The sequence below is a fragment of the Malaclemys terrapin genome, chromosome 6 (genome assembly GCF_027887155.1).
Source record: "Malaclemys terrapin pileata isolate rMalTer1 chromosome 6, rMalTer1.hap1, whole genome shotgun sequence".
Classification (NCBI taxonomy): domain Eukaryota; kingdom Metazoa; phylum Chordata; order Testudines; family Emydidae; genus Malaclemys; species Malaclemys terrapin.
This window is the reverse complement of record NC_071510.1, coordinates 92,029,478-92,047,930: the sequence shown is the minus strand read 5'-3', so window position 1 is coordinate 92,047,930 and position 18,453 is coordinate 92,029,478. Positions and strand designations below refer to the sequence as shown.

The window sequence follows — 18,453 nt, the reverse complement described above, 5'->3', positions numbered from 1 at the left end:
TTTAAAAACAGCAAAAAAACCTCCCTTTCCATTTCTTAAAAGGAGTCTTGAAGTTTAAATCTCCTCCGTGTGATAGATATGCTTGCTTTGATCTGGTTAGCTCTTGGAAGTCCAGGCTCCAGGCCCCGTGCTCCCTATTGACAGCTCTGTCCGCCATTAGGGAATTTTTTCCCAAGAACCACCTGTAACATTTCGTGAACTCCAGTTTGGGAACCACTGTTCTAGTTCTCTTTCTTGTGAAAACAGAAAACCAATACAAACGGATGTAATCTCATTGGTAGGGTTGAAAGCTTGTCATTCAGCCTTTTACTAAAGATCTTGGGTTATTCAGTCTTCCTTATAGACTTCCGGGGCTGGCCTTGGGATCCATGACACTTTTGACAATAGATCCTTTGATTTCTGAAGGAACCACAGACAAATTCAGAGTTATAGGAGGCAGGGGGTTGTTGCAGCACCTTGAGCAGCATCTAGGGCTATTGTCACTAAAAGCTCTTTTCCAGCTAAATGCCTCCAGCATAGCCACCTCCTCTGCTGAACAGCCAAATTGTCAAAGTGTGCAATTAGAATCTCCTCCAGGTCAGGGAATTCAGGGTTTTTATTGTTTTTGTTTTGTGTGTTTGTTTCCATAGCAATTGTAGCTTGATCCTTTTATGCATACACAGCCTTTTGTAAAACTGTTCTGCGTTTCATGCTAAACTTTAATGCTGGCATCTGTGATTTAAATCTCAGCCATGGCATTATATAGATCTAGTTTAATGTACTTTAATTGACTTACCTGTATTAAAAGGGAGCTAAGCACACAGGCGCAGACTTTCCATTGTGCCGGGGGGGGGTGCGTGACTCCCAGCTCTGCCCCAGGCCCTGCCCCCACTCCACCCTTGCCCTCAAGGCCAGACCTCCACCCCGCCCCACTTCTTCCACCCCCGCCCAGCCTCTTCCTGCCCTATTCTGCTCTCTCCCCCAAGCACGCTGAGTCTTCACTCCTCCCTGTCCCGGCCGCCTGTACGCTGCTAAAGAGCTGATTGCAGCGGGCGGGAGGTGCAGGGAGGGAATGGGAAGTGCTGATCGGTGGGGCCCGCTGGTGGACAGGAGGCGCCGAGGGGAGGGGGAGGTGCTGATAGGAGGGCTGCTTCTGGGTGCTCAGCACGCACCATTGTTTTCCCCCATGGATGCTCTAGCCCTGGAGCACCCACGGAGTTGGCACCTTTGGCTAAGCACATTGATCTCTCATTCAGACTTCACACACATGCCTATTAGAGTGTAAAGTCTGATCCAAAGCATGCACGGAGTCTTCATGTACTTCGCAGCATTGTGCACTTGACCCATCTAAAGGCACCAATTCATCAATCACATTAGGTTGCATGAATGTATAATCTTTTTTTATTCTCCATTAATTGACGTGAGTTTACGCACATGTTTCGCAGGACAGGATAGCTGTTTTCCACCAGCTCTAATCATTAACTATCTGAGAAAATGAAAAAAAAATTAATTTAGAATTCTGAATTGCTCTGAGTGACTTGAGTTATCACATTATTAATAGATGGAGGATTTTAATAATGTGTGGTCTTATTTCCTTGTACAACTAAAAATTAAGGTAATTTGCTGTTTATAAATGTTTGAAATTCCCCTCCCTGAAGTTTAGTGTTAAATCACTAGTTTTGGGGGGATATTGAACTTAATTATATTGTGGTTATTATAGTAGGTACTGATTCACCTTAGTTACTACTAAGTAAACAATAGCCTCTCCTATTGTGGACTTTAGATTTTTTTATGCCTGACATATACAGAAGTTTTGCTTTCTTTTTGGACCTATTTAGATTGTGTATCGGATGTTATGAAAAAAATCTAGAAAAAGTGTTTTAAATGTGAACACTTTGATAAGCTTCGAGTATCAATAGAGCTTTCTCATCTCCTTTACTCCATCATTGAGGAGGGAAAAGATCTCTGTGACTGATTGGCTGTGTAAATAGCTGACATCCCATGAGCACTGACATTTTTAGATACATATTTTTGGAGAATGTAGTGCTCGTGTACAGAAGTCAACTTGATGCCTAAGGCTTTCAAAGGAATAATTGACAAGGCACAGGTTAGATGTCACATGTGGAATTTGGGGGTAACTGTAACCAGGCCAGTTTTAGTATCGTAGGGCAGTTAAGGAGGTGCTTCAGTTGCAGTCAAATTGCATAGAACAGTTATTTTGGAGTTTGGGTACAATTCCATAAAATGCTGTATAGCATTGACACAAAATCTTCTGCGATGTCTCGTAATAGATTCTTGAGATTGTTTTAGCTTTTCATTGACCCTTTTTTATTACTCTGGATGGATGTCGCATATCAGCGTGATGCTGAGTAAAGATTGGTGAATGTCAGGAATAATGAAGAAAGTTGATTTCTACTTTTAGTTCTCCCAGTGCTTATAGTATGTTATCTAGCTAGTAGCACAGAGAGATTTCTATAGCTTTTCGTTTAAACTTTCTCTAACACTATGTAGGTAATATGTCACTAGTGCTGATTGGTGGTACTGTGGTACTACCCTTTCATGGCACTAGCACTCAGGCTGTCACAGACCCTAGTCAAGGCCCCCCCTCACAGCCACCCACTGGGGCTGCTGTGAAGGATCCAGTCACTGGGTCCCTGGGTGTTTCAAGTCTCTGGGGCCTGAACAGAGTCCAGCCACTGCCCCAATCTTGGGATCCCTAGGCACACTCTCAGGAGTGCAGATCCTGTGTCTTACACCATGAGAGCTGCAACCCACTGTCCAGATATCTAGCCCCAGGTTCAATGCTCACCTTCCCCTCCCCCGCACCCCCATACAGAAACACATCCTCTCCCAGAACTGCACCCCAAGGTGTGAACCTTCTGGTTTAGAGTTTAACAGTCTCAGGAGGCATGTGGTAATTGCGAAGAATATAACACACACTTTGCGCAGAGTTTAACGCATTATTGCTCTTAATCGTACTATAAAGCACAAGAGAGCAAAGATGACAGAGAAAAGGATAAATATCCTAACTAGGGTTGCCAGGCATCTCGTTTTCGACCAGAACACCCGTTTGAAAAGGACCCTGGCAGCTCTGGTTGGCACCGCCGACCGGGCCATTAAAAGTCCGGTTGGCAGCGCAGTGGGGGCCCGGGGCTAAGGCAGGCTGTCTGCTTGCTCTGGCTCTGCGCTCCTCCTGGAAGCAGCCACCAGGTCCCTAGGCGCTGGGGTGGCCAGGGAGTGGGAGGCTCCACGCACTGCCCCGAGTGCCGGCTCCGCAGCTCCCATTGGCCGGAAACCACGGCAGAGCCGCCTGGCTGCCCATGTGCCTTAGAGGCTGCAGGAACTTGGTGGCCGCTTCCTTGGACTGACAGTAAGTGCTGCCGGGACCCTGCACCCCCTCCCGCACCCAACCTCCTGTCCCAGCCCAGAGCCCCCTCCTGCACCCCAAACCTCGCCAGCCCCAACCCCAGCTGGAGCTCTCACCCGCCCTGCACCCCAACTCCCGGCCCCAACCCGGAGTCCCCTCCCAAACTCCTCATCCCCAGCCCCACCCCAGAGTCTACACCCCCAGCCCAGAGCCCATACCCCCTCCCGCACCCCAACCACAACCTAGTGAGAGTGGGGAAGAGTGAGAGAGAGAGGGGGGACGGAACGAGTGGGGACAGGGCCTTGGAGAAGGGGCACAGAAGGGGTGTGGGTTTTGTGTGATTAGAAAGTTGCCAACCCTAATCCTAACTGCAATGCCCCTTGCTAGCTCGCTTGTTTCTTGAGGGACCTTGGGGGACTATCAGGGTTCAGGTAGACAAACAGGAAGGCAGGGCTGTTTGCCTGGGTGGGTCCCTTGTGGAGTCTCCTTTCTTGCTTTCCTTCTCTCTCCTGCCCAGTTTTTCTTGTTCCTGTGCATCTCCCTAGTTTGTGTTTCCTGTCCAACACCTGGCTTTCTTTGTTCTGTCTTTTGATAACTTTCCACTGCTCTCCTTCCCCCTCTCTGCATGCCCTGCTTTTGCATAAGTATTGTGGTCAAAGCACTGTTTAAAATTAAGTACTTTCCCATTGTCCTCAGTCTGAGGAAAACATATTTAAAAGCTCTTGAGATATGGTGGTGACAAAAAGCATTCATGATACTGCAGTTCTCATAGTAATACGCCATGTCACCCACCAACCAGAATTCAGAAGTTGTACAGACAGATCCCCAAATCATCACACAGGAGGTTATCATTTCCAGACACTTTCATGAAGTTACTATTTGACATTTCTAAACTGAACATGAGACGAACCAGTAGAACTTTCTTCATTCAAACTGGCTGGGGACCCAGTTGAATTCTGAGAATTTTTGTGCAAACAAAGGAATTTAAAATCAAGGATATTGCTCCACAAAATGTACTTCCAACATAATTTGAAAATTTAGGTGTGAAGGTAGGCACCTAATTTCAAATGGCTTGATTTTCAGAAATATTCCTTTCTGTGAGTGTTCTTCTAGATCCCCTGAAAATCAAGTCACTTTAATTTTGTTGCCTGAATATGGGCTTAGGTGCCTAACTTCAAGCACCCAATTTTATAAATTGTGGACTTTGCTTCTTTATTTTAACGAATGTAGCTTAATTTTCTTATTTATGGTGAAGCACACGTAGGCCTTGTCTACACTGCCACTTTACAGCGCTGAAACTTGCAGCGCTTTGGGGGGTGTTTTTTCACTGTAAAGTGGCAGTGTAGACAGTGCACCAGTGCTGGGAGCTACTCCCCTCATGGGCGGGTACGACTACACGAGCCACGATTACACAGACACGTTAAAGTGCTGCCGTGGCAGCACTTTAACGTAGCTAGTGAATACATACCCTAAGTGTGCTCTATTGGCAAAACATAGTTTTTATATCTGTGTTGTAAAGTGAGTTGTAAAATGATCAGGTTTGTGAATTAATGAAAACAGCAATGAGTTAATTTTCAGTGAAGTATGAAGATGCCGGAAGTCACAGATAAGAAGTCAGGGTTCTGAATCTGTTATTTTAAAAGAGTGACATCTACAGAAAGAAAGCAATACAGTTTATTTTGTTTATTAATTTTAACTATTGCCATTTGTATACAGTAATGGCAATTCCTTAACTGCAACCAGAAGAGACTTTTTACTCATTTTGCTCTAGGAAGGACTGGATCCTGCCATGCAATCAGTTTTCAAAAGAGTCTTGCAATGCCTTAGGGAATAATGTATATGGGAAAGGGGGGGAAAGTTTTAAATGATAAATTGTCCTAACACTATCTAAATCCATTTAAAATTGTAACCACTTTTTTAAAAGGAGTTAGTTAAGTTGGTCAAAATTTGCAAACGTTCTCCCTACCCCTGGTATGCCCACACCCTCTGTTTTGCAACAAAGATGGCATCTGATGCTTAACTGTATTTACTTTCTTTTTATTAAACTGCTGCTGCCTCTAATGCTATTTGTACATTGAATGGCATGAACTCTGCATTTCCAGTTAGTGGAGGCTTCACCTGTCTCTACATATCAGTAATCTTGAAACCTAGTTCCAATTTAGAGAAAATAATAATAAATGTGCTTTGTAGATAGATTTTTTTTTTTTTTTTTTTTTTTGGTCCCTGGGCTTCTAACCTTCCCATACTTCTGTAGACCATATCTGTCCAATGTTAATCTCTAATGGCATCAAGCAAACACTGCTAAACCTGCCAAGAGATGTCAATGTCATCTAGACCGAGAGCAAGGAATATCCAAGAAGCAAGCCAGCTGCCAACCATAACAAACACATTTAGTAAAATGTTTAGTATTTCCCTTATCTGAATAGAGAGGGCCCCCACTAGCAGACAACCAGATCTTAAGCGTTTGCAAACCCTTTCCTTACTCTAACTGGGGACAGTCATCTGCAGGTGTCATGGGTAGTTTAATCCACTCTTCACCCCTGCACAGATCTTGGTGGGATGCACCTGGATAACTATCTGAAAGCTATTCTGCTGCCCATCTATGTGTTTCACTGACTAGCACAGTTGGTTACATTACAAAAGCCAGACCTGCAACCTTCTATGGCTCCTTGGATCTTGTCTGTTTTATGTCAAGATTTCATGACTGAATAGCTAGGTTGTAAACCCATACAAAAGCATATTAGACTTATTGTTATGTTATATTGCTGTGGTGTTAAAATGCTGAGAGTCGTTTAAGGAGATCATCAAATGACAACAAGGCTTCAAAGTGGGGCTAATGTTCTGATCCACCAGGAGTTTATAATAGCAATTATCATTAATCTCAAATTCCCTCAGTGCTAATAGAAAGTCATTGCATCAGAAACTCTTTATTTTGTAAGTAGACAGCTATTAAAAATGCATTAATAATCTATAGTGAGTACAACATATGCCTTTCCGAAAGATTTGCAGTTCTTCCCTCTGTGGTGAAGACACAGGATTTCTTGAAGCTAATTACAAAACTATCAAACAATTTAATTAATCTGGATATAGCTTTCCTAACCATAACTGCCTGCAAAATGAGGCACCCTGAGTGTATTGCCATTAGGTAAAGTATTGTTTTAGTATGTTGATTACCTATTCACTCTGTTACTTCTCCCTGAGGATGATAGTGTTAATTACCCACCTACCGCCTGGTCACCAGTCGGGTTTACTTTATCAGGTCAGAAACATCAGCAGTAATCTCAGAAGTGTATAAAATAACCTACGACTAAAATATACAACAGCCAACAAATCCCTGGGAACAGCAGGATTTGAATAATAAGCAAGCACTGCACATATGGGCAGAGAATTAACTGGCACTGGTTTTCATTTGAAAGTCTCTCAGGTATTGACTTGCAGATGGGTGGATGAATGCTGTAAGGGATGAAGGTCATGTATAGGACTCCAGTTCTAATCTGTCTTGCTTTTCTGGAATACCACACCTTAAAACCACAGCAGCAGTACTAGTCACCCCCGTCACTCTGGGTTTTTTTCCTTCCCTATTTGCTGTCTTGACTGTTTGAATTATTTTGTTACTCAGATATCTAGATAAACCCCCATGATTTAACTGGTATTTAGGAATTATTTGTAATGTGTTTCTTGGAAATCTGAAATTTATTTTCTAGAGAAATCAGTTTACAAATTCATTGATATTAGTCAAGTTTGACTCTCCTCCTGAATGAAGGGAATTTATTGAATCTTTCTGATTTTATCTGTAATGAGTGGTAGTTCTGTGCTGCTCCTGGTGATGCTAGAGAAGTAGAGGTTCTGCATCTCCTGAAAGCAATAGTCCTATTTTAAAAAAAATAAGCAAAGGTGGAGAAAAAGTACTATTTTTCATAAAAAAGTTAAGAATATGCTCTGAATAAATGATCGATGGGTAATTAAGTATGCTGCTGAGAGATGTAATGTAAACAAATGTAAATATGTGGTGTTTAAAAAGTTATCAATGGAAAACCGTAGTCTAGATTTATAAAATGACTTCCTGTGCTGATAATTCAAACCCTTTGCTGTCAGAAGGTGCTTATCTACAATGTTTATTTTTTAAATTACCTATTTCTGTTCTCTGTAAAATGCCAAGACAGGTTCTTTGTCTTCTCATTCATCTAAGCCCACTGTGTTTTCTCAGACACAACTCCCCTCTTTTTGGTGTGATTTCTAGAATGAGTGGCCACGTTTTATCTGCACAACATGTCTTTATAATTAAAAAAAAAGAGCTTATCTTTATTTAATAAGCTATCCTTGTAGCAAGAGGAATCCAGTTAGGAGCTGTTAAATTAAATGAACTGTTGCTCTCAGTAATTTGGTATTTGCAGTTCATGCAGGACAAGAATAAATTGTGCTAGCCCCCAAACAAAGATCAAAATCTATGCCACAATGTCTGGTTTTAGATGTTTTCCCCCTCAGGGAACAAAAATCCCTGCCACCTTGAAATTATCAAGGCCCCCAGAGGTATATGAAGAGTAATGAAGAAGCTGTGGTATTGGGGGAGGGGAGAAAGTTGAAAACTTAATTCAGCTGTGATAGATAAATGGACAAAGAGTCAGGGGTTCTGGCCAGCTAAAGCGGAATTCTTGTCTCCTGGGGCTCAGGAAAGAACAGATGCAAAGATATGATTTCAGTGTAGCTGAAAACGCATCCTGATTCTGCTCCCGAAAAAGAATGGATTTCTTAGTGTTTACCATCTAAATGTCTTGATGATTATACTGTCTGTCATAAAATTAATGGCATCTGTTGAGGACATCACTATAAAATATGCAAGGTTAAGTTAATTGAAAAATTTCAGTAGAAATCTAGCACTCCTGAAATCATTAAGGCAGCACCTCTATTGGATTAGGTTTTCTTTTTGAACCTGGATAGCAATTTATCCTCTGTATATGTTTACTTTGAGTATATACATAGAAGTCTTGCTCTCCTTACTCCTAATTATAATCGCAGATTTCATTTAGTGTCCAACAGTACAGTAAATAAGTTGCTCTTCTACTTATTCTTTAAGTGAGTGCAATCAGAATCTATTCTTTAATTTAGAAGGTTTTTTTAATATGTCTCATAGGACAATGCTACTTTAAAAAGAACTTCTTTTTTTTTTTTTTTCCAAGTGTCACCTTTACATTTCCCCTTTAGACAATCCATATGGTCTAATAATATACGCTGAGTGACCAAGGCAAGCTGGAGCACTGGTGAACTTCCCCTTAACAGCTGCCATTGAGCTTTCTCTCTGATCAGTGGCAGGTAGCATGTCTAATATGAGAAAGTAACAAGCCCCCAAAGGAGATGTCCTGTTCACAATGCGCAATCACTTCTGCACATCACTTAAGGACTTCACCTCTCCAAGCAGGCCTTTGGTCTAACCAGACAGGGGATAATTTTCCGTTCCATTTGTTTTGTGTAGCTATTGGCTTTTAGAGAGTTACAGGAATACACAGTACAGTTGGCAAGAGGAAAAACTATAGAGAAAATATGTTTAAAGACTATACTTTTATGGCAGTAATTTTCTGGAGTTTTCTAATTTCTAAAAATTTCTAATATTTTTAAATATTTTTAATGACTTTAAAAAAATAGTGTGTTTCCCAGCTTCAAGTTGTATTTCTTTCAAACTAAAATATTATTCCTGTAAAGTTGAATTAATTGATTTGTGCTTTTGAAAATGGAGTGAACTGGCTTTATCTGAAGTTAAATTTGATCTTCATTACTAGTTTCTTTAACTGAAATGTAACTTTAAATAAGGGCTTGGCTACACTTGGGAGTTACAGAGCAATAAAGGAGCCCTGGGCGCACTACTCACCCCCCATCCACACTGGCAAGCCACGTAGAGTGCTCTAACTCCACAGCTACAGCAGTGCTGGTACTCCACCGCGGCAAGTGGAATAACGTTTGCTGTGCCCTTGCTGGAGCACCGCGATGCCAGTGTGAACGAGGTGTTGTGTTACTGCGCTGTGATCAGCCTCCGGAAACGTCCCATAATCCTCTTAAGTCAAGTGGCCACTCTTGTCATTGTTGTGAAATCGGCTGCAGGAATGCGCAAGTGCCGCAAATGTGGTCACGCCGGTGCGCTTGAAGCTGTCAGTGTGGACAGACTGCAGCACTTTCCCTACTCCGCTCTACGAAGGCGGTTTTAACTCACAGCGCTCTACATCTGCAAGTGTAGCCATGCCCTAAGATGTTACACTGGGAGTCCAGTTCTTTCAGAAACCTTACAGACTAATCTGTGTACTGAAGATTGGTTCTAGGCTGTCTGGAAATATAAGGTATTTGCTTTGTTTCTGATTTCTTTTTCTCCTTTATTTTTGCCCCGTGACAGGAAGCAGTCCTCAAGACAGCCCTAGAAATTTCTCTCCCAGTGCCTCAGCCCATTTTTCTTTTGCACGAAGGTAAGAGTTTGTTTGCTATGCATAAAGTACAGTTTGTGTGGGGAAAATGTTCCTATGCACAGAGGGACTGATTAGTAAAATCCATGGAAATGTCAGTAATTAAGAATTACTTGATTTTTATATTAACTATATTAGTCCTTAAACAACACAAAACCACATTGAGTGATTGATACAATGCAATTGTGCCTTTTTAAAGTATGTTTTAAAATTTAATTTTGCTAATATGTATCTTCAGTCAAATTCTTTTCACTGGACATTTAATCCTGGTAGGACTCATACAATTAGTCAGATTCAGATCTTGAAAAAACTGAGACATTTCAATAGTAAATTGATACCATAGGCAAGCTTCAGTCACAGACCTAAGCAGTTTCCCCAGCTGTATAATTGAGACAATTACTGACTTGCAGGTGTGTTGTGAGGATTAATTAATTAATGTTGGTACAGTTTTGATGTAAATTATTAATAAATTAACCATAAACTGAGTAGATAACTTGTCACAGGAGACTACCTATTCATGCTAGCGTGGTTCCATATTACTTTAAATCTCCTCCACTTACCTCAGATAATGTTTATTAACACTAAGACTGGTGGGGTAGAAAGAGTTTATATGTTGACCGAAGTGTGTCTACAAAATAAATTACATCAGATGGCTGTGTTTTAAGTGATCCATTAAGTATCTCTGCAGTTACCCACATAACTGCCTTATTCATCAGTGAGAGAACACTCCTTGGTGCAACTTTTGTTTCATTTTAGGACTTTCAGATACACAGTTGTCAGACAGGGATAAATCTTATACCCAGTGTAAGAAAATGGCTTTGACTCTTTATAAAACAGTTCAAGCCAGGGGAGAGAGCTTCATTTGTACATGCTTTGTGTGGCTCAGCTCTAGCTTCTGACACATGCGATGGTGTTTCATACAAATCTGTGTTTTGAGATTTTTATGGAGGAATATAACTAGAATCTGCTGTCACCCATGTTTAATTTGACTGTGATTTAAAAACTAGCTGAATCAGTATTTTACAGTGTAAAATAGTGTACAAATAAAAATATCTTTCCATGAAGGAGGAGATATTTATAATAAATGTATAAATCCCCTAAAATAGCTCATGAGAAAAACCGATGAGAGAAATTGAACATTACTTAAGATGAGGATTTCGTGACAGTGTTTGGCACCATTTAAAAAAGCATCTCAAACAATTCCTGTCGTTAAATGCTTTATCATGTAATTAGACTAAAATACTAGGAAAAGTCCATTTTATTTCTATAATGACAGTGTTCACAATACCTGATACCACAAGCAGTTTACCTGGAGCTCTTGTACATCTTTTCTATTAGGATGTATAATATTGTACTACTTCAGCAGTAATGGCAGCCCCTATTACAAATACCATATAGCAGATTCTGGATTCAGTCCTTTTCGTCTTGCATTCTCTTCTCCTTTCAAACTGTATCTTTTATTTAACACTAATTTTTGGGGGTGAGGAGGAGGGAGAAGAGATGAATTAGGAAAACGAAAGTAATTTCCAGACATTCCCATTTTGCAGATTAAAGTAAAGGATCTAGTTTCAGAACTTGAAGAGCAGCGTATTTAATTTTTGTAGCAAGTTTGCTTGATAGCATTGTATACATGAAACATTAACCTAAAAATTTCTGATCCATACGGTATTTGTATGTCATTTTCTTAGGGAAAGGCACTATGTATCTCAACGTTATATTCATGCACCATGTTACGGTAATAAAAGTGAGTTGGTCTTTGTGTATTAGTGGAGGAAACATGTTCAACCCACGTAATCTGATGAAACAAATTATTTCTGCTTCACAGCTGCAAAATGTACAGAACACACCCCTGTTTACATCTTTCAGCTTGTCTTTCTTTCTATACTAAGCAAATTTAATTTATATATCTGAGCTAAAAGGAACAAACCTCCTTTTGGAATTGTTCATTCCATGGAAAGATGCTCATCGATACCTCCGAGAAAAGAGGGTTAATACATTACAAAACAAGATCATGGAGACAGAGATATGTGCAAAATTTTCCAGTGTGTTCAGTGTTTGTTCATTGTGAATGAATGGACCGAATAAATCTCCACAAATCATACCCTTTGTTCTGATGGGTGTTTTCTTTAGTGTGGAGCAACACTAGTTCTACAGTACTATTCAATTCATTGGGTATTTAATCCTGGTAGAACTCATACAATAGATAGGATTAGGATGATGTAAAAGTGGAAAAAATTCAATGATAAATGGATAGCGTAGGCAAGTGTCGATCACCCCTGTGACACTAACTCAGACCTACAACATTTACTTTTTTACATGAGGCAGCATGGTCAAGAGTTAACATGGGGGACTGACAGCCAGGGTTTCCTGAGTTCTGCTCCTGGTTTTATCGATGCTGTCAGTGACTCTGCCACAGACTTGTGTGACTCTGAGCATACACACAATCATCTGTATTATAGTTCTGTGGGACTACGTCATGAGCTCCTTACTCCCGTTTTACTCAGTCCACATCCATCCCGATGACTTGAGTTAGAGTTTGATTGGGTAAACACTGAGTAGGAAGCCACACCTTGGAATTTCGCCCAGAATGAATAATGGTGACGTTCTGAGACAGACTTTTTTGGAGGGTGGGGAAGCAGCATCGAAATGTTTAGATTTCCAGATCTGAAGCCCTACTTTATGAAATTACATTTCCTACACAAAACCAGAAGTGTACCTGATCTTAAATTAAATGGCTTTTTTAAAATATTTTTTCCAGAATACTTGATTTGTGTTATTAAAAACAAATCCTATTTTGTTATGTTTATACATTTTGTTATTTTGCTTGTGTTTTAACATACTTGATACAATTGTACTCCAGTCATGGGCACCGAAATGACAGGTAAATGTAACCAAAAACCATAACAGTTGTTTTGTGATTTGTCTATTTGAATGTGTAAGCTCCATATTGTCTGTATGTGGGCCACATGAAGCAGCAGGGGTTAGGAATTGTACTAGCTTATAAATATTTCCTCCTCCAAAGATGTAATTTAACTAAAATGTGAGTTTTTCACATGTATTCATAGCTCTTAAGAGTTTAAATTCTAGTCTAATTGTTCTTTCCACTTAATGATAGTAACCTACTGATAATTTGTACTGATTTCATTTTTTATAATGGAAATAACCATTCCCATTATAATTTGCTTTTAGTTGATTGTGTTGGATACACTACATTTCATAGCATCATGGTTTGTGCATTGGTCACATGTTTTTATTTGCTTCTCATTAATTTGCATTTGCTGAACCTGAAAGCTATAATTATTCCCTGTCTTCATTTTGTCAGAGTGTATTAGTGAGAGATCAGTATTATGGATCAGCTCATTCACTTTCGAGTTATTTCATCTGATTGATACTATTAACATTGTATAATATTTGTTTATCGTGACCCCCTGTGAAAGTTTACTCTTTAGTGAATAACCTGATTGTATCATCCTTCTGGAATGCAATTCTACAGAATAATAGTTTCCCAGATATTTCTGTGTAATGATTCTGCAGTGTTCTTTTGGATTAACCTCAATTTCACAACAGGACTGATGGACGCCGCTGGTCTTTGGCTTCTCTCCCCTCCTCTGGCTATGGTACAAATACACCCAGCTCGACGGTTTCTGTAAGTGCCAGCTTTATTTTACAGATAGTTTTCAACTACATACAGGATTTGCTTAAACAGGCCACCTCATGAGAAATAAAATATAACATATGCCTTTTGTCACCCCCGATAAGCTGTGCATCAAATGATGTGCTGACAAGCAAGGTATTTACACTTTCAGTACTGGCATTTCATTTGTGATGCATAACTATGCCCAGTAGTGGAAGAATGTGCAAGGTTATGTTTGATTTACTGAGACCCCCATATTTATTATGGGATGTGGCTATTTAAATACCCCTTTGCATAGAGCCAACTTTATTATGTACGCTACATACAACAGTTGGCATCGTTAGCTTTGTACTTGTTACGCCACTATCTTGCCTTAAAACTATTGACAAGTGTAGACTGTTTGATTTCAGGCTAATCTTGCCCTTGCCCTTCCTTCTCAACATGCATTCTGGCTATATTGGGAAATGCATGAAAGCAGAATGGCATAGGTAATGGTTCATTTCCACTACTGAGGAGTTTCCACTAGTGAGGGAAGCGTAAGTTAAGGGGGTCTGCACTTCTACACATCACATGTTTTTCACTATCATGTAGAGAGCATTCTGGTGCAGCACAATGTCTTATATCAGGGGGTAGCCGTGTTAGTCTGTATCTACAAAAACAACAAGGAGTCTGGTGGCACCTTAAAGACTAACAGATTTATTTGGGCATAAGCTTTCGTGAGTAAAAACCTCACTTCTTCGTATGCATAGCTATGCATCCGAAGAAGTGAGGTTTTTACTCACGAAAGCTTATGCCCAAATAAATCCCTTAGTCTTTAAGGTGCCACCAGACTCCTTGTTGACAACTAAGCAGTTCTGTTGGCTAGCCCCAGCTTGACAGCGCATGGTTTTATGTCTTTAGTCCTGTATTATGCCCATATCTTGTCCCAATTAGTGAGATAGTACACCTCTACCCTGATATAACGTGACCCGGTATAACACGAATTCGGATATAATGCGGTAAAGCAGTGCTCCGGGGGGGCGGGGCTGCACACTCCGGTGGATCAAAGTAAGTTCGATATAACACGGTTTCACCTATAATGCGTTAAGATTTTTGGGCTCCCAAGGACAGTGTTATATTGAGGTAGAGGTGTATGTAAAATCATGTATATTATTATTAGACATCTGGTGTCCCCTTCTTAAACTCACTCCTTGAACCATTCAGGTAACTTTACTTTTTCCTTATGCACAGTTGATCTTTTCTCGAGAAATAGTTCAATTACCCATACTAAGCCCTGATAGCATTTGACAGGTGCACATTAATAATCAGCTCTTAGTCTGTTTTTTCCACAAAGGGTTTGTGAAAGTTAAGCTTATGCATCTGAAGAAGTGGGCTGTAGTCCACGAAAGCTTATGTTCTAATAAATTTGTTAGTCTCTAAGGTGCCACAAGTACTCCTGTTCTTTAAACTTATTCTTGTCTTGCTGACTTCAAAACAAGTTGAGAAAATGTGCATAGCTTAAAAATAACTCAACAGCACTGATTTTCCTCCACACTGCGCCCCTACACACGCACACGCGCACACACACACACACACACACACACACACACACACACGGTGTAGGTCTTGCTTTTAGCAAGTAGTTTGTCATGTTTGGGATTAATTCCCTAACCACTTTCACTTCCCTTTGGATTCAGATGAAAAGTGATGTGCTGTGCTCCATGAAAATGCGCTAGAAAATATTGACAGAAAGGAGTTTGTCAGCCACTAAGTAATTGCTATAGCAACTCTATCACCATGATAAGAAACAGACAAACTCAAAAACTGGAATGAAGAAAAACACCAGGAACGTATCAAAACAGAATTTTAATTTCCAAGTTATATGCAGGTTTTTCCTTGACTATACACAATTTAAAAACTGTAATTCTAATTCAGTTTCTTGTTTTCTCCTTCCCGCTTGCATGATGATGTTCTACACAGACAATAATGCATGAATCCACTTTAACTATCTTTCGTATTCCTTATGGAAACACATCTAGCACTGCCATAATTGCCTTAAATATCTAAAACTATATAATGGATTGTATGGTGAGCTGTCCCTTGGTAGTTCATGAATAGGCCATATCATAGAATCATATAATATCAGGGTTGGAAGGGACCTCAGGAGGTCATCTAGTCCAACCCCCTGCTCAAGGCAGGACCAATTCCCAGCTAAATCATCCCAGCCAGGGCTTTGTCAAGCCTGACCTTAAAAACTTCTAAGGAAGGAGATTCCACCACCTCCCTAGTAACCCATTCCAGTGCTTTACCACCCTCCTAGTGGTAAATAAATTAATAATTAATAAATAAGTGTGAATTTTGGTGAATCAACCAGCAGTATAAAAAATGATCCCTGTATTTTTATACATTCTTCTGTTTGGTTGATTTTTCTGCTGGTTCCTACTATTGGTGCAGCTTGCGCAAGGGCTGAGACAACTGCTGATTTTTAAGAAATAGAGGTGTTCTCAGAAGTGATATGCTTCATTTGCATTATTCATTGAAGCTAAAGACAGTGAACTTAAGATTTGAATCAAGGAGTGAAAACTTTAACTGCTGCTGGTCTGATTTGTTTCACATACTTTGTCAGGCTCTGAAACAGCAACTATTAAGTAAGAGATGAGTGCATCTGCAAAACTAGCTTCAAGGGCAGGAAGCCCTTGTACCATGTCATTGGGAAGATGGATCTTGCTGTGCCAGTTAACAGATAAATCAGAAACTGTCAACAACAACAAAAACTATGAAGAGTATACCTCTACCGCAATATAACGCTGTCCTTGGGAGCCAAAAAATCTTACCGCGTTATAGGTGAAACCGCGTTATATCGAACTTGCTTTGATCCGCCGGAGTACGCAGCCCTGCCCCCCCGGAGCACTGCTTTACTGCGTTATATCCGAATTTGTGTTATATCCGGTCACGTTTTATTGGGGTAGAGGTGTATATGGAAAATTAATCAAGGGAATGCATGGCCCCCACCCTTTGCCGGTTGCTTGTCTTCTTAGATTGGTAGCTCTTTGGGGTGGGGACTCTGTCTTATTGGTGGTATGACAGTTGACACAAGCTGAGGATCTGCTCCATGGTATTGGTGAACAGCATTTAGGTCATTGTATAGCTTACCATAATACATGTAAAAATGATATGTAAAATCTCAAGTAGTTTTGAAGCTACTCAAAAAAAGTCTTCAAGATTCAGTTCATTAAGAGTTTTGTTCTAAGAGTTTGGATTGCAAGGGATTGAATTCAAACCTTCAAGGAAATTTCCTTTGCCATATCCCAGTTAATGGCCTTCACCAGAACCTGGAACCCTTGTGTGATGTATAGGGAAAGGGGGGTGGTAGCCTTGTCCCTACTTTTGTTATGTCTCGATTCCATGGCTCCCATCCCTGGATCTTCTGAATTTGCAAGCTGTTCTTTCCAAAATGTTGGTTTTGAGAGAAAGCACCATGCAGGGTAACTGCCCTCCACAGTTCTGAGGGTGGTTCTGATTTCAATAAGGTAGAAAGTAGTTTTACACATGCAGGCAGGCATGACAGTCAGCACTGGAAAATTATGTTGTGCTAGAACATCTTTTGACCAACACAATGTCATACACTTTCAGTGTAGAAGGGTCTACCATAGTGTTACATCATGCTAGTTAATGTAGTATAACTTGATGTAATTTTCCAGTGTAGACAAGCCCTGAGAGAGTTTACCCTTCCCTGCAGATGTTCTTCTTGAAGATGCATAGGAGGATAGTGCTCCATGAGATCTAGGTCAGATAAGTATAGTAAACGTTTTTGAGTTTCCTAGCAACTACATGCTAGCAATTAGGGATGTTCACCTTCTAGCATTGTTACCAGGAAGTTCTGAAAGTTGGATAGCTATCCACTATGCTTAGCATCATGGAGTGCTAACTGTACATGGCAACTTAGTAGAGCCTATGCAGAAAATCCTTGGGATTGAGGGGATACAGAAGCCCTGCCTCTTGGCCTACAAAACATAGAAGATGAGGGGGAAATAGCCAGACTTGTGAGAGGCCAGTAAGCCCAGGAGGCAGTGGGAAGACAGACAATAAGGAATTGTGGATCCCCAGGTCTTGAGGATCTGCAGGGAGTGTGTAGGGAAGGATGTCAGCTGGCTGAGTAGAGAGAGCATGTCCCAGTAGCATTCATGGAGTTTTGCCACTCTATAGACGTCTTCCCCTCAAACTGGCAAGGAATAGGAACCTCAAATTCAATTTCACTGGAGCAGATTCAAGATTCAATGCAAACATTTTGCATGTCTAGATGCAACATGTATGAACGTGTAGCATAGCTGTCATCTGTATTTGTTCTTGTTTATTCTGTGCACCTTTTGCTTGTAACTTAAGAAATGATAAAGTATGAAAAACTTCAGATCTTGAGAGAGTTTTGAATCTTGTATTTCTAAACTAAGAGGATGGTTTGACAATGTATCTTTACTTTTTATATTCCCTGGAATTTATTTATTTAGTCTTCATTGCTATATGAAGTTCTTACATTTCAGTTTAGATGTACAAGTTTTGTCAAAAATGGTATGTAAAATATTTTCAGAGAGAATTCAGGTAATAATTGATAAACAATATTAGAAATGTTGATAATGGCTTCCTAGAATCAAAATAATATGTTTTTAACAAGTGATGTGCACCAAAAAATGTAGGGTATCCAAACACATTTGTTACTGCCGTATGTAAAATTCCGGGTTTTATTTTGTGGCAGTAAATCATAGACTATCATGCCATTAATATGTATCTTATACTATGGAAATAATGAATATTTAGCAGACTCCATTTTAAAAGTTTCTTCTATTTTGATGTATATTATTATTTCCAGCATTCTTTCTCATGTTAAGTATAGGGAAGTGCTCTCAAGGCAGGAGAATCTTTCAAAATTAAAGCAACTTTAAGTACAGTCACTATGTCTGTGGCTGTATTTTTAATTTTAATCTGAACTATATTTATATTTACTATATATCTAGCATATGTAGTTAAATGTTTGTATTTTACTTATTTTGCTC

The 18,453-nt window shown here is 40.0% G+C and overlaps 1 protein-coding gene across 5 annotated transcripts in view; it reads left to right on the top strand.

The window, feature by feature from the left end:
- The window catches only part of MAST4 (microtubule associated serine/threonine kinase family member 4), a 414,954-nt gene that overhangs the window by 319,550 nt on the left and 76,951 nt on the right, over positions 1-18,453 (top strand). For 3 of the 5 annotated variants that reach the window (XM_054032192.1, XM_054032196.1, XM_054032194.1), the window contains 3 exons: positions 9,726-9,795; positions 12,653-12,673; positions 13,360-13,438. In XM_054032192.1, the coding sequence (XP_053888167.1) occupies positions 9,726-9,795; positions 12,653-12,673; positions 13,360-13,438 (170 nt within the window). The remainder of the gene's footprint in view (positions 1-9,725; positions 9,796-12,652; positions 12,674-13,359; positions 13,439-18,453) is intronic. The other 2 variants (XM_054032193.1, XM_054032195.1) reach the window with 1 other exon arrangement.